Genomic DNA, 22,219 nt, shown 5'->3' with positions numbered 1-22,219 from the left:
CAAACAATTAAAAATCTGTTTTAAAAACTATTAGGCAACTCTATCAAAACTAAATAGTTGTTTTTCACTGCAGATAGAGCTAAATTGTAGTAAATATTTAGGCATACCTTGGTCTGCCTTTATTATGCGATGTAAACACCACTTAATCAAAAGTAAAACTGTTCAAGAAGTTGCAATACTTTTTTGGGCAATAGTTTCAACAACTGTTGTTGTCAAAAACTATAAAAGATCATTTAGGAACACTATACACGGACTTGAAAAGTAATTTAGTGATAAACATTACTGCCAAGGTACTGGTGTATATAGAATACATCGTTCAGACGTTTTGACAATCTCTGTTGTCATCATCAGTGCAGGTTGTACACCAGTACCTTTGCAGTAATGTTTATGATTAAATAAAAGATCACTTTGTCACTTAAACCAAATTATCTAATTAATCTAATTCAGAAATCAGTATTGTGCGATGTAAACATCACCACTCAAAAGTAAAACTGTTCAAGAAGTTGCAATACTTTTTTTTGACAAAAGTTTTAACAACTATTGTTGTCAACCACAATAAAACATTACTTTGTTACATAAACCAAACTTTATCTAATTCAGAAATTAGTCAGTGGTAAATTGACTTAAATAGGTAATTTGACATACCTTTGGTTAAATACAAGAGAGTGAATTCTTAATTTTCTTAAAAAACACAACAAACTTATCTAGTCTTTATTTTGTGCCAAATTTGGGAGTAAATTTAAGCTTTAACCTTTCAAACTTACCCTTGTGGAAACAGATTTAATTTGATCATGTCCATCCCAAATCCAGGTTTGTTCTGCTGCCTCGGGTGAGCATTTTGATGAGATGACAACATTTACTCCATCTGAATCGGCCAATAAACAACCTAATCGGTGTGGGTTGCGAATGATAAAACCTTTTCTAATTCCAAAACCTAGAAACGAATAAAAGAACTTCAGTTGAATGATGTGATATAAAAGTTTTTTATTGTAAACCATCAATATGCAGAGACAAACAGTTTTGGAGTTCAACAGCCTACAAAAGTCTTGGACAGCATTATTCTGGGGTCTAATCTGAATCTGGGAGCAAATTGTTTTGACCAAAGATCTAGCTTTTATGCAGTCAAACTCGTAAAAAAGTCTTTACATATTTTTTTGGATTGACATTGCCTTGATTCAGGATTGAAAAAGTCACTTTCTTTAATAAAGTCACAAACACTTAACAGCAATAACTATACCACAACAATAAATAACGAAGCAACAGCGCTTCCTAATCAGAATCAGTCAACAAATGTTATAATTCACTATTTAATCAGTGATCGTCGACAGAAGATGCCTACTATTTACGGGAAAGATCCTGTAATAAACACTAAATGCTATACCACAACAAGGACTTCAGACAACAAAAAAACTTTTCTACAACTGTGGAAAGTGAAACAAAAATAAATTCGCGATGAGCTAGTCAACTGTGATCAACTAGTTAGCCACTCCTAATAAAGTCAAATGAATTTTAATTGGTGCAGCAATCTTATGAAGTTTGAGATAAAACCCTACTAACCTTTTGTGTCACATCTATATTGCAGTGTGTCAGTATAAATGTATTTAAGTTGCAGTGTTGATACCAGAGTAGCATACTTGGGTACTAGATGTGGAATTGAGCATGTAGCATCTGAAAACAGACACAATTGTTTTGATTTTTTAATCAAATCGATAAAAATAGGTAAAGCTTCAAATTGCCTTATTAGTACAACATGTGCTACTATGAATAAAGTATTGCTATCAGGCATATTTCATAGATTTTTCTTTGTTTGTCCAGCAAAATATATAAAGAAACCATCCAGTGTTTCGACGTCCTATATGGGGCATCTTAATAAGGGTAATATAAGCACAGTCGTTCTTATAACACCAAGAGGGTGAGCACAAGAAACACACAAATGATAATAAAACGTAGATAAAAACTGTAGTTCGGGGGGTGTAAAAGCGACCGATAGCTAATCTATATTAGTGTTTCTCAACCGTGAGTCTGCATACTTAAATTAGCCAAGAAAGATTATGGGAGGAAACATTGGCAACATTCAAAATGTGTTTTAACTTCTATGCAATGAATGTAATGTGCCCAAGTGTTGCAACCAGATTTACAAGGTTGACTTAAGTTCCAACATGAACAAAATGCATGCAGCTTGTGCTTTACCGACAGTAAATGTAACACAACATTACAAACCCAATCGGGCCAAACCTGCAGTTCTCTTTTTAAGCATACGGCACATTAACAAACTAAATTTTTGACCCACTTTGCATGCCTACCACATAAAACTTGTAAATATAAGTTTAATTTGCGACATTATTTGATGCTTTTTATAACAAAATGGGAAAAATATGCTCTGAAACATTATTATGCATGCCCATACTTTTTCTTCAGGTCCAACAACACAAGAAAAAAACAGTTTGCGAATCACTGAACGAAACTATCCTTTTGATCAACCAACAATTGTATTTGTTCTTATTCAACATTTGGGCACTGGATGGGACTAAGAAATGTTACAGAATGCTTTGTATCACTAACTTTGACACCATCCAGATGTGATAGGAGGCGACCATTCGCCGAATTCATCACAAAACACTTCAAGGTCGTCTGGCACAAGAGAATAACCATCGTCACACTTAATGACCAGTTTTGCCAGATACCTGAAAGATGTAAGAAAAAAATGAGAAGACAAACAGGCTCAAATATATAAGCTATTGCTCCCAGGCATAATATCAAGTTTATAGAGCTATTCTGGCAAATGTATTTTTATTCCGACATTTCGACGTCCTATACAGATCGCCTTCATCAGGGAAATAACACTGAATGTGCATAGTACAGTGCAAGATAAACAAAGAAAAAATGAATTAAACGCAAGCACGGCACAACACAATGAAAACACTGTGCAAAGCAAATAATTGGGCCTCTAATTTCTCCTTTTTACTGTGCACTGCACTACTCACTCAAATCACAATAAGGTCAAACACACCTTTATATTTTATGTGTACAGTTTACAAACCTGTAACTGGAAACAGAAATACTGCTGACATGTGCAGGAGGACTCACTGATGGACAGAATAAAGCTGAAAACATATATAAATTTCAGTGTGGCTTGGTAGTTAATGCAGACACAATTTACTTTGACATTGTATTTTAAGCTAAGGATTAAGCACAGGCTTTTTATAAGAAGGCATTTAGCATTCTTTAGGGTTGTTTGTTAAACATGGGGAATGGAAAAACAGTTTTCAAAAACTGTCCCTAACAATTTTTTACAATACTTTAATCCAGTGGTTCTTAACGTTTTTAGTATAGTTTCCCACTAAAGCCAATCACCAAGTTAAGTTTCCCACTCTGTTATTTGTATATTTTTTTTTGTTCTGTACATTAACAATAATGTTCTGTATTTCATTGAAAATACTCCGTTTTGTGACTAAATAATCACATTTATGACATTAATATTCAAGTAGATCTTAAACAACAATTTAGGCAACAATGAATTTATACAATTTTCCTCTGCATTTACAAAACTCACACATTATAAACCACTGCTTTAACTTATATCTGAAACATACATGGCAAGAAGAGTTAATAAATAAGGTGACTACATAAAGCAGGGGTGGGCAAACTGCGGCCTGTGGGCCAAATGCGGCCCTTGATTGAAGGTTGTGCGGCCCGCAGACACCCTTGGACTTCAAATGTCCTGGCAAATATTATATGTTTTTGAGTAGATTAATGTGGCCGGTGTTATTTTTCTGCAAACTGGCAATATATGGGCAGAATCACATGCGAATTTTACTTGTAGTTAAGCATATTTGGTAAGCAACAAAGTAAAATCACCTTGTTACACAGGTGCGGTCCGCAATCTAATTTTGGCAATTGTATTTGGCCCACAGTAACAAAGGTTGCCCACCCCTGACATAACATAACACTTTCATGTCATTGGAAATTAATTAAAGCTAAGCTGTTAGAATCCATTTTGTGTAAACCAACGACTGCACGTAAACAGTTTCAGGCAATTTTGCCATTGAACAAAACCAACTAAACTCAATCCATAATCAGTTCTACAAGAAACATTATTAAATACCTGTGCACACAACTAGCGTTTGTGGGTTGGGTGACCATATACCACTTGTGTTACACATTATTCCTGTGACGTTATACACTCCTCGAGAAATCCAGTATCCCTTCCTACATTTGTAGGTGAGCGAGTGTGTTATTGGATCGTAGACAGCATTGGCAAATATCACTCTCGGTGGAGAACCACATGCAACCACTTAAAATTCAAAAAGAAAGTTGGTTTGGTAATGTGAATGTTCGTAAGCGATTGGCCAATATGCACAAATTCCAATTACTAATCTTTTAGAAAAGCTCAGGGATGAACATGAAATTACAGTAGCTGACATAACATTATTAAGTTCTTTAAACTAAAATGTTTCCTGTTTTAAGTGAGTAAGTTTAAATGGTCTTAGTATGCAATCATATTTAGTTTTTTATGTAATACCTCTTGTGTTTGGACATAGTTCAGTTAGGATAAACAAATTCATAACTGGGATCAGCCCTGAAGCGCTCATACAGAGCAGTGACCATGGCACACCCATATAGAAATCATAGTACACCAGGCCTATCAAAGGCTTTACACTGAATCACCAGGTCATGGAGCATACAAATATGGCAAGCCAAATGCTAGAAACATTTTAGCCTGCCTTGGGATTTGGACATATTTATCTCAATTGGCTAAGTTGCTCTTAACCAACAATCCAGAAAACCATGGCAACCCTTCAATTATAAAGTGACATGCACAAATTGCAATGTAGAAAATTTGGCAACAGGCAAGACCTTAGCTCTTAATGTGATGGCCTGACAATAGAATCATTTATAACAGAGCTAGACAATGGGTTAAAATTTTCTTAACAAAGAGGGAAAACACTTACATGAACATTTGATGTTTGAGATAGCTGGTTTCCACTTCTGGTTTGCAGCACAAATTGTTGTCACTTTTTTTACACCAGCTCTCCCGTTCAGCGCAAATCCCTCATCGCAGGTGTATGTAACTGAGTCAGAGAATTTAAAGTTTCCCGGCGAAACGATGGTGGGTGATGTAACCATTGTGCTATCACTAACTGGAACAGGATCAGGACAGGGCAGAGCTGTAAATGTATAGCAAAACAAAAGTGACCCTTTCTTAGGGCAGTGGTTCTTAACTGGTGGAAATTTTTAGAAATGCAAAAACAAACTGCAGAAAGTCAGAAACGCTTAATTGTTTTGGTAACTTTTACAGGAATATCCAGTGTCAGAACTTTGATTATTTAGTCACAATGTAAAGTATTTTCAAATCACTTGATTGACTCAAATGGAAACTATACAAAAAAAGATTTAAGAAGCACTGACTAAGAGTGTTTAAAACCAGCACCCCCAACAATACATACCATGACTATTGACAAACGCTGTGTTATAAAATTACTAAACTTTGAAACTTGTATTAAAAAAACATCAATGCATAACTTAACACTTTCAGTGCAGCCATCAATTCGCAAACATGCGTTCATGCGTTCAGTTTTGCTTTTGTTAATTGTTTCAATTATTGTGCACAATTACATTGTCCTGTCTGCTGCATGGCCTTACCAGTAACCATAACGAATTATAATGAAAGTAATGCTTTTATTATGTATGCCGTGTCCAAAACAAACAACATCTCAAAGGTTTTTTGGGGTGTGATAGAGCAGTGGTTCCCAACCTTTTTTTAACGCGACCCAAATACTCATCAAAATTTTGTTTAGTGGTTTCTCGCGACCCATGGACATGCTATTTTAGTTGTATCTTTGTCTGTAAATTTGGAAAGCTTATTGAAAATTACTACGCAGGTTTAGCAAATCAATAGTCTTATAACGAATGAATAGTGTTGTTTTTTCGACCAAACATTTCCATTTAGCCCGAACTTGGAGCTAAATCGAATTATTATTGGCCAGACAACGCCCAACTGTGAGCTAACACATCACTTTATGACGTCACAAACAGTGTTAACCATTATCACTACAAGTTGTGATAAAATTATTGTTGGGCAACAATTTAAAGCCTTGGGAAATATATATATGTAAAAAACACGCTACAAGGCGAAATCAAGCAGATGCTCTTATTCGCACTAAAACAAGCGACCCAACAGAATGTTCAGGTGACCCAACTTTGGGTCGCGACCCATAGGTTGGGAAACACTGTGATAGAGCACAGAGCAATTTATACATTATAACTACCTCAAACCAATGCAAATCAGTGGTACTTTAACTGTGGTTTTTAAAATTTACACTTATATCTAGTGTCATAAATTTAATAATTTAGGCACTAAGTGTACTTTTAATCAAATAAAGAGCAATATTGGTAATGTCCGATACAAAACATCACTATAAAATAACCGGACGAGAAATTTGAACTTCCCTTAACAACACATAACACAATCATATAATCGACAATCGCTGTATTATTAAAGCAAATTAATGCAAAACTGAATATATTGTTCATTTCAAAGCGACCATAACGTGCAACAATAAAATAATACAGACGAATCCGGTTAATCGCATCATCGATTTGCCAAGGGTATTTGATGCGATTAACCGGATTATGCGATAATCCGGTTGCTATGTAAACAGTACACGACGGAGCAGTATTTTCTCTCTTTTGTTGCCGAGAATTGAAAAAAATGCTGCTCCCAGCGCAATACATGACGTCATGCTTCCTAACTGTCGTGGCTATGGTGCAATCGCCTAAGTGTGTTAAAGAAACAGTAGAAACGCACACACACTCTCTTAATTGGCGCACACGCCACAGTTCGCTTGATTTGTGCTTTCTCTTGCGGTCAGGTTTATTTGAAAGGATATGTTACATCGCATCGTAGCTAAGCGGCCCAACATTCAAATTTGGGAACTTCCCTATGAAGGCGGTTTATGACGTTGTAGTCTTGTTTTGGGTAGTTTTCCTTATAAATGTGCCAGGCCTCTCGCCTAATACACACGTAAAATGGCCTGTTGTTTCTAACCTATTTCGTTTTCTAGTTCAAACCAACGCGTTAAGCGGCAAAGTGATAGGTGCATATTTGTAAGCGAGCCCAAACCCGCAAGTACACGACCGAAACCTAGTCAAACTTAAACTTTGGCACATTCTACAGCGCAAGGGCACTAAGGCGAGCTGCATCAGTTTCTATTATAACCCGTTATCCAATTGACAAAAAGAATATTTGATTTTAGCAAACCTTTAAAGACTCAGATTGTGGCGCTACTCAGCAAAACTGCAGCTGCAAGATTAGCGTGACTGTCACGTGATCAACGTGTGATCGTTGCTTCAAAAATTTAAAGCAGCAACAAATACTACAGGAATAAATGCCTTTCTTAATCGGTGTTTTACCTGATAAGTTGCGCAAGGTCAGGAACAGAAGACAAAATATGGCAATCATTGGCACGTTACCAACTACGTGAATCTAAACAACATGGTGTGATTACTTGCGATCTAACATTTTTTACAACCATTACGTGTTTGGCGGGTCATGAACAATATAACAGAAAACATTTTTAAACATTTGTTTTACATTTAACATTGTTTAAATTTCAATACAGTTTAACACTTCGAATTTGGTGCAGTTCGCACTTAGTAAGAAATTACAATCAGCGTCTTTGCCGGAACACCAGTTTCGTAATTTTAACACGTTGAACTCTTTATTTAAACGCTTGATTTAAACTATTGGCGATTAGATAAGCCCTCCAAAAAAGGGATCAATGTGCACGGCTGTGAGATAACGACCCCTTGTTATCCCACAGCGGTACACTGAACGCCGATTTAATCTTCTAATAACTTTTCCAAAATATTTTATGGTCGAGACGTGTCATTTTCAACGTTAAACGCGTTATTTGGTGTGGAATGCAAAAATGCATCTATGTCTTTTTCGCGTACATTACCTCCGGAGGATTTTACTATCATATCGTCGTTTTTTATTCCAAATACTCGGGCTGTTCGACTTTCACATAGAGATCATCAATCCGGTTAATCGCATATTTCGTGGAAAATCGATGCGAATATCCGGTTTATGCGATAAACCGGTATGCGATTAACCGGACGATTTTCTTAACAAACGATGGGCGACGGTTTGGGATTTTTAATTGTGATGCAATTAAACGGATTATGCGATTAACCGGTATGCGATTAACCGGATTCGTCTGTAATTGGAAGAAAATATTTAAAAAAAAGTTGGACATCATATTACTACCATGTAACAATGCAACCATTTCTGAAAAGGCTAAATAAAACAATTTAAAATAGCACAATGAATACAAAAATGTATTTTTTATTCTCTACATGAGAGCTTGTCAATTACACTTACATAAGCATAAGAAAGACCCAGGATCAGGAATCCATTGATTCACGCCACTTATATTGACACATTGTGATGTCATGTTGAAGTTGAGTGGGTCAGCGTGGAAACCATACCCCTCCTTGCAACGAAAAATCACCCCGTCACCCCCAACCCTCCAATCTTCACTTAGGGGTGTACTGTTGTGAGGGTAAATGGGTGCACTGCAAGTGTTGTTCATTTCTGTAAATTTTAACATGTCAAAAGCCTTGCAATCCAGTTACGGCAACACAGAGCTGTTTTGACAAGTAACAAAGTAGTTATGCACGAGCATTGTGCTTGAAAGTGCATGTTATAGAAAATATATGTAATGATGCTTTGGAAGAATTTCAAATTTATTGTGTGCATGAAATAAATTGTATAATCCTCGCTTGTTGTCTGAAATTGGTTATACAACCCACTGACGAAAAATGTTGCACACCACTGGTATGGAGTGTTTGATCTTGCTTAGTTTTTGATATATGAAACTGATGCCACAAAAATGATGATAACAGCAATATAGCATAAATTGCACAGCCTTATGCATCCCAAGATCAGCAAAGTTATAATAGCTGTACTAATTTTCCATAATTTATTCTGTTTCTTTCACTTGCTGTTTATATCATGTTGTTTGTTTAATTGTGTGAAGTTGTTTGGGAGGTTTAGGCTAAGAGTGTTATGAAACAAAAACATTCATTCAGCTGAGCAAGGAGATAAATAAAGACTTGCTTTGAAGCATGAAGTGGAATTTTTAAAAAAAGGGCAATTTCTAAACAGCTAAAGGGATGTTGGGTATAACCTGTTGGTTGTAGGTTGCCAACCCCACCCATAAACTATTTCAAACCATGAGTTTTTAAGTGGGGATTCCCTTTAAACCTTTTGCAAATATATTTTTACAAAAAACAACCAGTTTACTTTTCTTGCAGATGAAAGGATGAGGATTTAAACAGCTTCGTTCCTCGAAACCAAACTCGTCCGAACCAAGCACTGACAAAACTCCACACCAGGGGGCGTATTGGATCTCACCAAACTTGTTGGTGCCATGTTGGCCTCTGAAAAGTGTAAAGTCAGTTTGTAGAAGTATTTTATACACAATTTAAGATCATTAAAGTTGCAGAAAGAAAATGCTTGACTTCCACAAGTTTGGTTTCTACGTCTGTAAGTCATAACAAACCAGCTGCACCGAAAAGGTATTTTGGGTCGAAACAGTGTTCACTGCATCTTCCATATCATTTTATTGGCACATTTGCGTTTATAAGTTTATCTGACTATTAAAGATATCACACATTGTTAAACAAAGATAGGCTACAGTTATAAAAAACAGCCAATTCATTTTTATAGGTGCACATGAACAAAATACGATACAATACAAATATGTCAAAACAAAATAACACAAAGCAATTTTTTGGACATTCTAGCAACACTGACCTGTAGCACCAGACAGCATCTGTTTTATTTCCTGAGCAAACAAACAATCCAGCAGGGTTTGGGTCGATCCCAATTGCCCACGTACAGACAGGATCACGATGAACATTCACCCCGATTAGTTCGTTGCCAACGTAACCACAGAAACAACCATCAACAAATCCATCAGCAACAGCTTGTTGAATATCAGCTTTACTGGCTAATCTTCCACCTGTAATAATAAATACATAAAGATACATACACAAAAATCACCTTCATACTGTTTGTTTATGTAAGCTATTACTGCCAGGCATAATATCAAGCTTATATAGCACTTCTGGCAAGTATTTTTGTTTCAGCGTTTCGACGTATATCACTGAAGGTAAATAACACTGAAGACGTGCAGTACATTCTTTTTTCCTCTGTTCATTGTGCATGTATTAGTCTCATTCAGTGTTATTTACCCTGATGAAGGCAACCTGTATAGGATGTTGAAATGTGGGAATAAAAGTACTTGACAAATGAGCTCTATACCCTTGATACTGTTCGTTTGCTATTGTTTCATATCATAGTTTGGCAGGCCCATTGAAGACATCATACATCATACTTTCTAGCCTATGTCCTGCAACACTGAGCCAACTTCACCGTGGTTCCCAAGCAGTTGCTTGGCCATTGTGAGCCAGTTTCATCTGTGCTGTATGTCCAGTTGTGGCATCGCACAGACTAGGTGATGCATGGGGTTGTACCCTGTGCTCCCAACAAATTGGAGTGCCGTTAAATGGCTACACTAGCCAATGCGGCCGATCTCTCGTCACCAGCTGCACTGATGAGACCTTATAGGTCGAAACAGTGTGCACTGTTTGCAGCTTATGTTCATGTCAATTTATTACTTTTTGTCACAAAACAACAAATTTGTTTATGTTTGTGATCAGGATTCAACCCACAGTCTTTTCAATTTTATAGTTTGCATAATAATTTTACATGTTGCTTAGCTTGAAAGCCTAAAAGATAAGAGACAAAATATATTTTTTTGGGGTCTAACCATCAAAACAGTTTCCTAAAAAGGTCAAACATCAATGACAATTTTTTTTTCTTTAAATCCTGTTGTAAAACATCATAATAAATATACCTCGTAAAGAACAAGCCAGTTCCATTTCATGAGTATTGGTGAATTCAGGTTGGCTTAGGTCAGGTGCTGTACAATTAGCTGTTGACTTCACAAAAGGCTTAAGTTTCTTAGGGTTCGCAAGAAACAGATTATCTGCACAAAATATGAAAAGCATTGCAAAAAAACTTGTTTGTAAAACACACATGATAAAGCTGAAATATTTTTTTTAGTTTTCATACCTTTGCAAAAAAATAGTTTCTGCACATAATAAGAAAATTTATTTTCAAACAAATATATTAAAGCAACATTTACAGTATGGGGTATGCAAGCACTGGTTTGGGGCGAAACATGTGTTTTGGAAATTATTTAATAAATCTAAATTTGATGGTTTTTAAACTAAACCAGCCTGGTGGAGAAAATAAGCCTGTCTCTTGGTCTACCCACCCAAACAGGGTTAGGTAGTATGTAGCGACATCAAGTTTCCAGGTGATATATCAGCAATAACTTTGCTCTACAAATTGGTGCAACTGGTAAAAACCATCTCAGTTGAACCCAAACCTTAGTACCTTTTGCTGACACCAACTTTTGCTCATGACAAAATTTAGCTATCTGCAAACTCACGGCCAGGGTGGTGATTTTCATCGCACAAATACTGACTGTTTAACAAAGTTCTCCACATAGCATTGCAATCATCCTTATAATGAAGTCCAGCAATGTAAGCACGGTCCCATGGTTCAACCTGCATACCGAAATTTAACAAAAAAGCTCGTAAATGATAAAAAAAAAACTATTGATATAGCTCCTATCTTGTAAATGTGTTCTTGTGTGTTAAATTCTTGTGATTCGTCTGCACCTGTCCACCATACTTTGCACACATGCATGTGGTTTACACTTTGCTACAACTAAACTGCTGCGCACCTTTTAAATCTAACTTTTTTGTGTCACTTGTTTCGCACCTTTTTACCAATCTTTTATGTGACTCAAGTGTTTGTAAACATGTGTAACGGATGTAATCCCCTCATAACACTGATGATGGCATGAACATATGCCAAAACAGATGAATAGCAAAGCATGTTGCTTTTAACGTGTATTTGATGTGTTATATATATGTGATCAAATATACAACAAGTCATGTAAAATAGAACATGGCTTGGCCAACAAACAGTGCTTTACAGTATCATTATGATTTCACTCCGATAAAACAACTACAGTTTTGACCAGGTTTGCAGATTCTGAGTCGCTGGGTTTTGGATGAAGTCAGAATTGGACTCTTACAAAAATAAGGACTAAAATATATAGTAATATTCAATGACTAAAATATCATTTTAACCTAAAGATAAATTTTGTTAAAACTCTACTTCAAAAAAAATCTTACTCTATTTTTTAACTAACCTAAATGCAGTACACAAACAAAAATATTTTCTTCACCTTATCATAAAGCAAGCTAAAGTCCTTGTTTTTCAGTTTTAGATGGAAAGGGTTTCTTGACTGGCAAATCCACTGTTGATTGGGATCAGTTAAGTTGCATGGAAGAACTCGAACACCAGGAAATAAGCCTGCAAGTTTTTAAAGACATTTTTTAGTTGTTTGCAACAATAACAACAGTTCAATGACAAAAATTACAAAAGTGATTTACCCAGATCTTTGTAGTCCTAACCATTGTGTAGATATCTGAATAAGGTACCATAATAATCTACCTAGCATTTAAAGCAGCGGTGGGGAACCTTTTTGTTTGTGAAGGCCGCCAAACGGTTTATCGACACTCGTTCATGCCGCACAGACTATTTCTCAGGCCAAGGACATTGTGTTCAAACTTTTTGACTTACAGAATGGTTGATGTGCTAATGGACTTACGATCCAAGCTAAATAAAATTCGTCACTACATTTTCACCCTCACTACAACATTCAGGATTTTATTAACATAGAAACTCGCTTGTTTATCAATATCAATCTAAGAGCAGCTTGTGACATCACAGAAGAGTTTAAGACATTCAATTATGCGCAAAGAATTGTTCTTTTGTAACACAAGTAATACTGTAGAACTTTGGTCTCTTGGCAGTTCTTTGTGTGCCAGTACACAAACAGTTGGCTCTAGTTTCAAAACCGCTGCCCTAGAACCAATCAAATAGTAATGTGGAATAAAGGTAAAAAAACACGTTTCTGTCTAGTTTTTGTGCCTGGTGCAGTGTGTATTATCAACATCCTAAATTGTATTCTGACATCGAAGGCCGCACTTGGTGCCCTAAAAGGCTGCATGCGCAGGTTCCCCACCCCTGATTTAAAGCATGAACAGACAACAAAATTGCTTGCTTTTTTACCTCAGGTAACTGTACAAAAAAGTTTGGCATTTGTACAACTGAGCCTTGCACAACCGAAACAAAGTAGCAGAAAAAAATGTAATGTAAACTCTACCCATGTCATACAATGAATTGGGTTGATTTGGCGGGTGAAACAAATCATAACAGCACAATTGGGCTAAAATATTTACTGTGCCAGAAATAGCTGGGCAGCAATGATGCATTGTAAGGTGCGACAAAGTTGAGGACACAATTGGTTGATAGATGGTAAAAACACTTTAGATGTACAATGCTTAAGTAGTTTTTGGGAAATGAGCTGAGAAATGCATTGCAATAACAAATCAGGACATTTAGTTAGTAATTTAATCATAAACATTACTGCCAAGGTAGTGGTGTATATAGAATACATCGTGTAGACGTTTCGACAATCTCTGTTGTCATCATCAGTACATGTTTTCAATCAAGCTGTGGAACACGGTATATAAAGCACTAAGGAAAAAAAAGAAAAGAAAGGGAAGCCAGATGTGTGAAGTGCTTTATATACCGTGTTCCACAGCTTGATTGAAAACATGTACTAATGATGACAACAGAGATTGTCGAAACGTCTACACGATGTATTCTATACACACCACTACCTTGGCAGTAATGTTTATGATTAAACTACTTTTCAAGTCCGTGCATAGTGTTCCTAGTTAGTAATTATTTTGGCAAATTAATATGTGCCATTCCTAATGTAATATAGATATTTACTCATAGCTTGCAGTTCTCTTGTAATGTGTCTCTGCTAATAGTAACACCAGTAGCCTTCTTAATCAAAATGAACAAAATAAACAGTTTTACCATCAGCAGTAATGTCACTGAGAGCAAAAGAAGCAGTTAGACATCGTCCAGTGTACAGATGAAGGAGATGATAGGATGATGTCCAAACCCAAGATAACCTCTCTGAATAGATGTAGTCACATGATGTGCTAAAATGAAGAACAAGCTAGAAATATTTGGAATTTGTTACACTTATCTATTTTATTCAATTCTGCACATTTTATTTTACAAGCTGTAGCGTGAAGACTGCATTTACAACTAATAGGGATTGGCCGAGCCAAACCAGAACCCGAGTACTCGATACAGAGCACTTTGTACAGTAAAAACACCCTACCTTCTTGCATAGAAATGAGGATTAAAATTTCCAAAAGGATTCCCGTAAGTATGATTTTGATGGTCACCATAAATACAACGCTCATCGTATGAAAAAAGCTCAGACTTTCCAGAACCAACATTTTCAATCTTAAATCCATCTTAACAAAGATTAATTAAATAAAGTTTTAACCTTTCTTATTTTACTGATCTCTTTAACCAATATTTAGGGCTAAAAGACCCAAAATTCAAATCAGAAAGAGCAAGTTGACAGAAAATACTAAATAAATGTTTCATCCAATGACAAAAAATACTAAATATATGTTTTAAAATTAATTTACAACATCAAATTTTTCCTCTATGTGGAATTAATCAATTGAAAATCCTTGTTTTAATAATCATCAAAGAAATAATTGGCTGAAATCTAGAATTTTTAGAAAAGATGTGTTTTACATGTGGACATACTGCATTAAATCTATAGCAATATGGAACCATGTATTTTGCTTACCTCTAACAAACGGTCTGTAGAGTGTGAATGGTTTTTCTATCCCATCATCGACCCACTTCCAATTTCTCTGTGTTGGACTGTGGCGCGAAGGAGAGGGTTTGTCGAACAGAGACACCCAATACCTACAACATAAGGACTAACTAAGATGACCCCTCTGAAGCATCCATGTAGACCAGCAATCAAGGCAGATGGAGGGCATTATATCGAATCAGCTGGTCACCAAGCATTCACCATATGGCAAGGCATAGGCTAGAAAAATCTAGTCGACGGTGGGATTCGAACCCAGAACAGGAGTCTTTCCGGGACTCGCATTCTACCAACTGAGCTACACAGGCTCAGTGGAGAAACCGCCGAAAGTTGAATCACAAACACAGTTGCCTGCCTTGTATGCTGCACATGTCAGCTTTCTACCAGTACTTGAAACTTAAGGAAAAAAGCGAAGATACACATATATTTGATTATAACTGGGATCAAGGCACTCTCATGTGTGAATCTTCAAACCACACTCTCACTTATGTAAATCACATGTTAGACTCATTAAAGGTGTTGTACCGAATCAGCTGGTCACCTAACATATCCATATGGTAAGGAGTAGGCTACAAAAATCTAGCATGCGGTGGGGATCGAACCCACAAAAGCTGGCTACTAGGGATGGGCTAAAACTGCAAATGTTCTGTTTGGTCTAGCACCGAGCATCTCATGTTAATGCTCATAGTCGGTGCATTGTGAGGTCATAAACATTCCCAATTCCATGCTAGTTTTGTAACTTTCCAGGGTTCCTTACATCACCAGTGGTGCAAAAAACAGTCATTTATTCTCTAGGATACCCTTTTGAACACTAAGTTGCTAGCAGGGCATGAATATGCAAAATTAATGCTCAGATAAGTTTGTGAAGCTGCTCGGCCTAGCACCAAGAATAAAAAACAGCTATGTTTTCGATACAAAGTACTCTGGATCTGGGTCAGCTCATTGCTATATAATACTATGGCCTATGGCATTATAGTCCTACATCATACCTTGCTATATGATTGTGTGTAAAGTTGTGTTGAGCAATAATTGTGTTCTTCAAAAACAACGCAGTGATATCATCTTCACCCAAGCTCAGGTGTCTGCATGTCAACAAAAATACCTGTTATGAGCGGTACACATCAATATAAAGCTTGTATAACCCAATGCTTGTGCTAACAAACAGGACCAACAAAAAGTTTTATTTTTGGTCTTACTACATAATGCAGTACATCACAAATGTTAGAAACAATATGTACAGATGCGCTTTTAAAGTAAATAGACTAATTATGTATGAAAAGGTGACATGTTTTTGTTTCATACTCTGCCACATATAACTTTCAGTGTTTCATTTAGTGCCTATTTATCTCAAAGCCTTTTTCTTTTGACATAATTTTAACAATCTCATTTGAAAAGAATCTTTTACAGATGTACAGCACTTCATCCCACACTGTCATTGCCAAAGAAAATATTCCACTTAATTACATATTCCAGCCAAATGCAGGAAGTTTGGTAAACTGGAAATGCAATTATCACTTATCACATTAACCACAAATACCCATTCGTCTTTTCACAGCTTTCCAGAGCCTCCTTGATTGGTTTCGCATAAAAATCCTGCTCACGATTTAATGGATCATTCCGAAAATGATAACATTCATCCCGATGGACGAAACCATACGAGGCAGGGTAGTCAATTGTCACTGCAAATTGAAGCAATAAAGTTTATCATATATTTAAATACTTTCATTTCATGACCATGTTACGAAATATCGAATCTAGACTAGTGCATCCCCAACTTTTAAAAACGCCAGTTGACTGTTTGAATATATGTTGAAAACAACATATTTCAATTAAAATGAACATACATTCATACTGGGATCAGCCTGAAGCATCCATACAAACCAGGAATCACAGCACACTCATCCATAAATCATAGTATGCCATGACAGTTAAAGTCATACCGAATCAGCTGGCCACCAAGCATTACCATACAGCAAGGCTTAGGCTAGAAAAATCTAGCCTGTGGTGGGTTTCAAACCCACAGCAGGAGTCGTTACAGGACTCATGTTCTGCTAACTGAGCTATGCAGGTTTAGTGGTGAAAGCTTGGAAAGTCGAATCACAAACGCCGTTGTCTGTCTCGCATGCTGCACATGTCAGCTTCGTGGCAGGGGATTGCCAGATTGATCAGCATCAGTTAAGATGGACACAAATTCATAACTGGGGTCAGACGTGAAGCGTTCATGCAGACCAGCATCCATCACATACACATCCATAAATCATAGTACACCAGGCCCAATTAAGGCGATAAACCAACCCTCAGGGCCTGATATACCACAATTTATGTCAATTAATGTTTTCCTTTACAAATACTATTTAGATTTCAGGTAAGACATTTACCCTCAATACAAATGAATCCGTTTTCAGTATCACAATTTTCTGCGACCCACTTCATGTCGTCAGAAACATCGATAGCCACACAGTTGTTTCCCTTTACTGTTCCCCTTGTAGTGGGTGACCAGTTGGTGTAATGACCGACGGCTGTGTCCAAAGGTTCTCCACTGGACCATTCATACAAACCTGGTGAAACAAATAATAGCTGACAAAACATACTTGGGGTATTTTTTCTGCATTGGCATTATGATAAAATGGCACATAATGTACCTGAGCAATTTAAAAAGGCTGTCACGTTTTTTTAGTAATGAAATGTGTTGGTGTGGTTGGTAATTGTTTATGTTCGTGCAATACAGAGTAAAATTCAGCTTGATCTGAATGTAATGAGACCATTTACATTGCTTGACCCACCCTAATGAAAGTGACCTGAATCACAAGTATACCATAACTGCATGTAAAGAAATGTTGGATTCAGTTTATGCCTAGTACAGATATACTGCTTACATTGGTCCTTAGTGTTTGAAGGGTGTGTAACTTGTATGAATGTCTAGACCAGTGATTGGGCCATATGTGCTAATTTTCTTTTATTTTCATGTGGAAATGACTTTGCGTGCTAACATTTCCCTGAGTTTGACTGATTCGTGATAGTTGACATCTATAGTTAAAAGAAAGCAGACAGACTTATGTGCAAGGAGAATTTTGAGGCTATTTAATGATAAACAACCAAAACCAAGCATTGTTACAATTTAAATCAGTACTACTGTCTAAACCAGTGGTTCTCAAACTCGGTTTTTGGGGCCGCATGCGGCTCCAAACTACTTATTCTGCGGCTCGCACCAGACCTCAGAAAACCACCAAACATTGCTATTTTAGCTTTCAAAGTAATAATCTTCAGCGATTTTCTCAAGGTTTTGTTTTTTTGCGGCTCCCTACACACTTAAAAAAATACCATTTGACCCCGACAATAAAAAAGTTTGAGAACCACTGGTCTAAACACACAAATCATTAGACATGCAAAAAAAATACTTGAGTGCCAACACATGAGGGGAACATAAGCATATAAATATACCTTTGACTTTTCTGTCATCCAAACCAATCCACCAATGTGAAATGCCTGCAACCCTGTCAGAGTCCTGGATTTTCTTCACTAGCTGTTCAGCAAGGGTCCGGTTTTTTAACTGTTGAACAAGTGGAGTGAAATGCAAGATACTCTTTATGCTAGGGGATTGGCAAACAGTGCTGTGTGATGTGTTCATTCAAGGAAACACAACAAAAATTTCATAACCCATAATTTAAACAATTTTAACATAGAAATAGCAACACTCAAAATAATTATATTATAACAATGACAGAAAAAAGGCCAAAAAATTGAAAACAAATAAATTAAATTCATAGATACTTACAGTGGGTAGAACTGCTCCCTCTGATTTGCAAATTGATTCAGCGACGTGATATGGAACTTTGTTCAATATGTACATAACATTTAAACGTCCTACTCTTTTCCTATGAAACTCTGCAACAAAATAAAGAGAATACACTTCAAATGATTTTTAACACAGTTTTAGAAACAATGATGATGGCATGAGCATTTCCTAAAACGTTTGAAAAAAAAAGCATGTCGCTTTTTAAGTCTATTTGGGCTGTTATTTTCACCATTAAACTTATGAACAGATCCGTATATAGTGTGCCAATGGTTCAGAAAACTGTCATAGACAAACAATTTTAAATGCAGTTCTGCAAGATTCTAACTGACCAACTAATGTGGTTCGACACACAAACTAAAAATATATAAAAACCACAATGACTCAATCAATAGTACTGCAAAATTTCAGCCCAATCCGCCAATGTTTAAAATTTCAACCACTAGAGGTGTTTTGAGCAACAACCGTTAATGTTTCTGACGTCATAGGGCTGTTAACAAGCCCCAACTGCCATGGCACAAAAACGACCACCAAGCAACCCACCAACGAGCAACAAACAACTGGTTGCCCTTGTAACACTATTGCGCCAAAGAAATCTTTCGTTTGTGGTGCCCAGTAACATACAAATACATTTTACACTTTGGGGGCTTGTGGGGTAAATGTTAGGACTAAAGGGTTGAACACAACAATCGACACCTATAAATGACCTACTATACAAGAAATCCAAATTTCAGCCAATTCTGACACTGTTTAAAAACTCACCCATTTTAGGGGGCTAGCGGGGTAAATACTGGGGTTATCAACAAAAACAAAGTGGGATGCACATCTACATGAATATATCTACCATCTGTGTAAATTTCAGCCAAATCCATCAAACATTTGATGGAAAAACGAGTCGGACAAACTTTGGGTAAAAACACCCATTTTAGGGGGAGAGCGGGGTAAATACTGGGGTTATCAACAAAAACAAAGTGGGATGCACATCTACATAACTATATCTACCATCTGTGTAAATTTCAGCCAAATCCATTAAACATTTGATGGAAAAACGAGTCGGACAAACTTTTGGGGAAAAATACCCATTTTAGGGGGCTAGCGGGGTAAATACTGGGGTTATCAACAAAAACAAAGTGGGATGCACATCTACATAACTATATCTACCATCTGTGTAAATTTCAGCCAAATCCATCAAACATTTGATGGAAAAACAAGTCAGACAAACTTTGGGAAAAAACAAAGAAGAAAAAAAAAAGAAAAAAACAAACAATTTGAGTAAAATCAATATGTGTCCCCTTCAGGGAAGGGGACCCATAATTACCTGGTTCTACAGATGCTGCATGGATGCTCCATATTGGACTGCTGTCATCTGGTATCACACCAGACGTGAAGCACAGCTCCAAAAACAGTGAATCAGGTTCATTGACCCTTTCCTTAATTTCTCTGTGGAAGCTTCGAAGGCTTCCAGCAGTTTGGGTGGAAAGATGTTTTAAGACATTATCTGGCAAAGCATCTGGGTCACAACCCACCTGTATGACATAATAAAGTTCATTTTGAACAAGAAAACACAAGGCAATACTTCAAGGTCAGCATAATATACTTACATCTCTTGATATTTGCTTGATACAAGCATTATTTAAGGGTGGATTGTAGGTTACACACTGTGAAGGAAGGTCTATGCAACAAACTAACATTATTATATTTACAATTACAGTAACGTTGGTTAATCCGGCCTGTTTAAACCAACAAATTTGCCCGAAATTAGGTGAAGATCCGGATTAACTGATGTTGACGTTTAGTGCAGCATATGATAATAGTTACCATATTACAGTAATATTTCACACAGAACTGTGCCATTTTCTACGTACCAACTTCACAAGCAAAACTGAACCGTGAGGTGCACATATAGTCATTCCAATACTCGGTCAAAGCTGTGTGATCATGCTTTAACATGTCAAGCCTCATTGCACCACAATCTTCCATACACCAGGCATCATTTGGTTCAATGGAGTTTTTTGCTCCTTTTGACCATCGTTCAAAGTTAGCAACAGGCCCTAAGACGATAATTTACTGATTGCAAAACAGTGTGTGTAGATTGGCAGTGTCAGCATTAAATTTATCACAAATAAATTTATAGTTTCATGTATTATATATTTTTTACGATGGTGATAGGCAACTTGTATAACCTTGGAATAATTCTATTTAGTTGGTGTACATTTGAAGTGGACTTGACATTTATTTTGAATGCATTTTTATGTCAAATATTGTATGATAGTCTTTCTTTATCATTTGTTTATCATTCTAATTGGTCGCAATAATATAAGTTCAATGCCAGTAAATAAAATTGATTGGTCAAGATTAAAGTATGGTTAAATTTGGTATTAATGTGTGTGGCAGAAACGCAAATGCATGCTTCACCATCTAACGCATCTTTAAAAACAACGTTTTTGTTTTTGAATACCCTTTTGAACACTATTTTTGCATGTTAGCAGGCAATTTAACGCTCAGGTCAATTTTTGAAACTGCTTGGCCCAGCACTGAGCATCAAAAAACAAAAACGTTTTTTTTTAAGATCTCCATCTAACGCTGCTACAAAAAACAGTCATTTTTTCCTTGGATACCCTTTCGAACACTAGTCTCGTATGTTAGCAGGGCATGAATATGCAATTTTAATGCTCAGGTCAGTTTGTGCAACTGTGATGCTCAGCTCGGTCCATCCCTACTATTTACCACTACCAATTACAATATGACTTACCTAATTCACAAACAACATGAAATCGAGCAGAACAATCCCAGTCAAACCAAAGACCATCTTCTCCAATTCCCACACAATATTCTTGGATGGTTGCACCACCAACATGTCGAACACCATCTGGATTTGGGGGATACTTCCAAGCATGAAACACTGCAAAACACAAAATTATATCATTATACATGTATTTTGGGGAATTTAAACAAACTTTTATGGGTCATATCTCAAATTCAGGGTAGGAATGCCAGGCCGGTTAAAGGCATTATACCAAATCAGTCGGTTACCAAGCTTTCCGATATGGCGAGGAACAAGCTAGAAAAATCCTAAGTTTTGTGTCTAATGAACATACGTTTAGCAATATCTGGTGGAGGAGGTGGAAGGCCTCTCATAATGTACCAATCCGGATGCATGTTGGCCTTCACTCCATCATCCCATCGCATTTCGTCCAATGGATAACCAACTTGCCTTGTCATCCCAATCCAAGCGCTTGAATGAGATAATGGTTCAGACACTGGAAATGATGCTTGCCATGATGGTGAGTGTTTCTGACAAGAAAGTTAGTTTGTTGTGAAAAAAAACGTGCAAGTTCCAGATACTTTGTGTTGAGTTTGTGTAATCAAAGTTCAGGAAAACATTAAGGAGTTTTTGCATAGGCTGGATGCAGTGGATTATTTAAAGGAAATATGTATGCAAGACAAATAATAATAAAAAAGTAGGCTGTATAAATGTCAATGTCAGTAAAATTAGCTTAAGACCAGGAAATAAACAGTAATATTCATACTTATAGTCAGGGTTTTTTTTAAGGTTTGG

General features: G+C 36.6%; 1 protein-coding gene across 1 annotated transcript in view; it reads right to left on the bottom strand.

Annotated features, from left to right (window-relative positions):
• Positions 1–22,219, bottom strand: part of LOC145225467 (uncharacterized) — a 75,807-nt gene that overhangs the window by 32,763 nt on the left and 20,825 nt on the right. Inside the window, exons 26-50 of the mRNA XM_080092175.1 lie at positions 21,759–21,954; positions 21,413–21,562; positions 20,526–20,711; positions 20,262–20,332; positions 19,979–20,186; positions 18,643–18,752; positions 18,309–18,417; positions 17,246–17,425; positions 16,405–16,546; positions 15,857–15,949; positions 14,841–14,962; positions 14,355–14,493; positions 14,042–14,169; positions 12,333–12,460; positions 11,526–11,643; positions 10,926–11,057; positions 9,821–10,028; positions 9,308–9,444; positions 8,384–8,596; positions 4,953–5,168; positions 4,106–4,294; positions 3,041–3,104; positions 2,563–2,684; positions 1,558–1,668; positions 765–934 (exon numbers count right to left, since the gene is read on the bottom strand). Of these exons, the coding sequence (XP_079948301.1) occupies positions 765–934; positions 1,558–1,668; positions 2,563–2,684; positions 3,041–3,104; positions 4,106–4,294; positions 4,953–5,168; positions 8,384–8,596; positions 9,308–9,444; positions 9,821–10,028; positions 10,926–11,057; positions 11,526–11,643; positions 12,333–12,460; positions 14,042–14,169; positions 14,355–14,493; positions 14,841–14,962; positions 15,857–15,949; positions 16,405–16,546; positions 17,246–17,425; positions 18,309–18,417; positions 18,643–18,752; positions 19,979–20,186; positions 20,262–20,332; positions 20,526–20,711; positions 21,413–21,562; positions 21,759–21,954 (3,642 nt within the window). The remainder of the gene's footprint in view (positions 1–764; positions 935–1,557; positions 1,669–2,562; positions 2,685–3,040; positions 3,105–4,105; positions 4,295–4,952; positions 5,169–8,383; positions 8,597–9,307; positions 9,445–9,820; positions 10,029–10,925; positions 11,058–11,525; positions 11,644–12,332; positions 12,461–14,041; positions 14,170–14,354; positions 14,494–14,840; positions 14,963–15,856; positions 15,950–16,404; positions 16,547–17,245; positions 17,426–18,308; positions 18,418–18,642; positions 18,753–19,978; positions 20,187–20,261; positions 20,333–20,525; positions 20,712–21,412; positions 21,563–21,758; positions 21,955–22,219) is intronic.

This window comes from Phallusia mammillata, chromosome 4 (assembly GCF_965637545.1).
Source record: "Phallusia mammillata chromosome 4, kaPhaMamm4.hap1.1, whole genome shotgun sequence".
Taxonomy (NCBI): domain Eukaryota; kingdom Metazoa; phylum Chordata; class Ascidiacea; order Phlebobranchia; family Ascidiidae; genus Phallusia; species Phallusia mammillata.
Note: the sequence above shows the minus strand (reverse complement) of the source record. Positions and strands in the feature narration are given on the sequence as shown.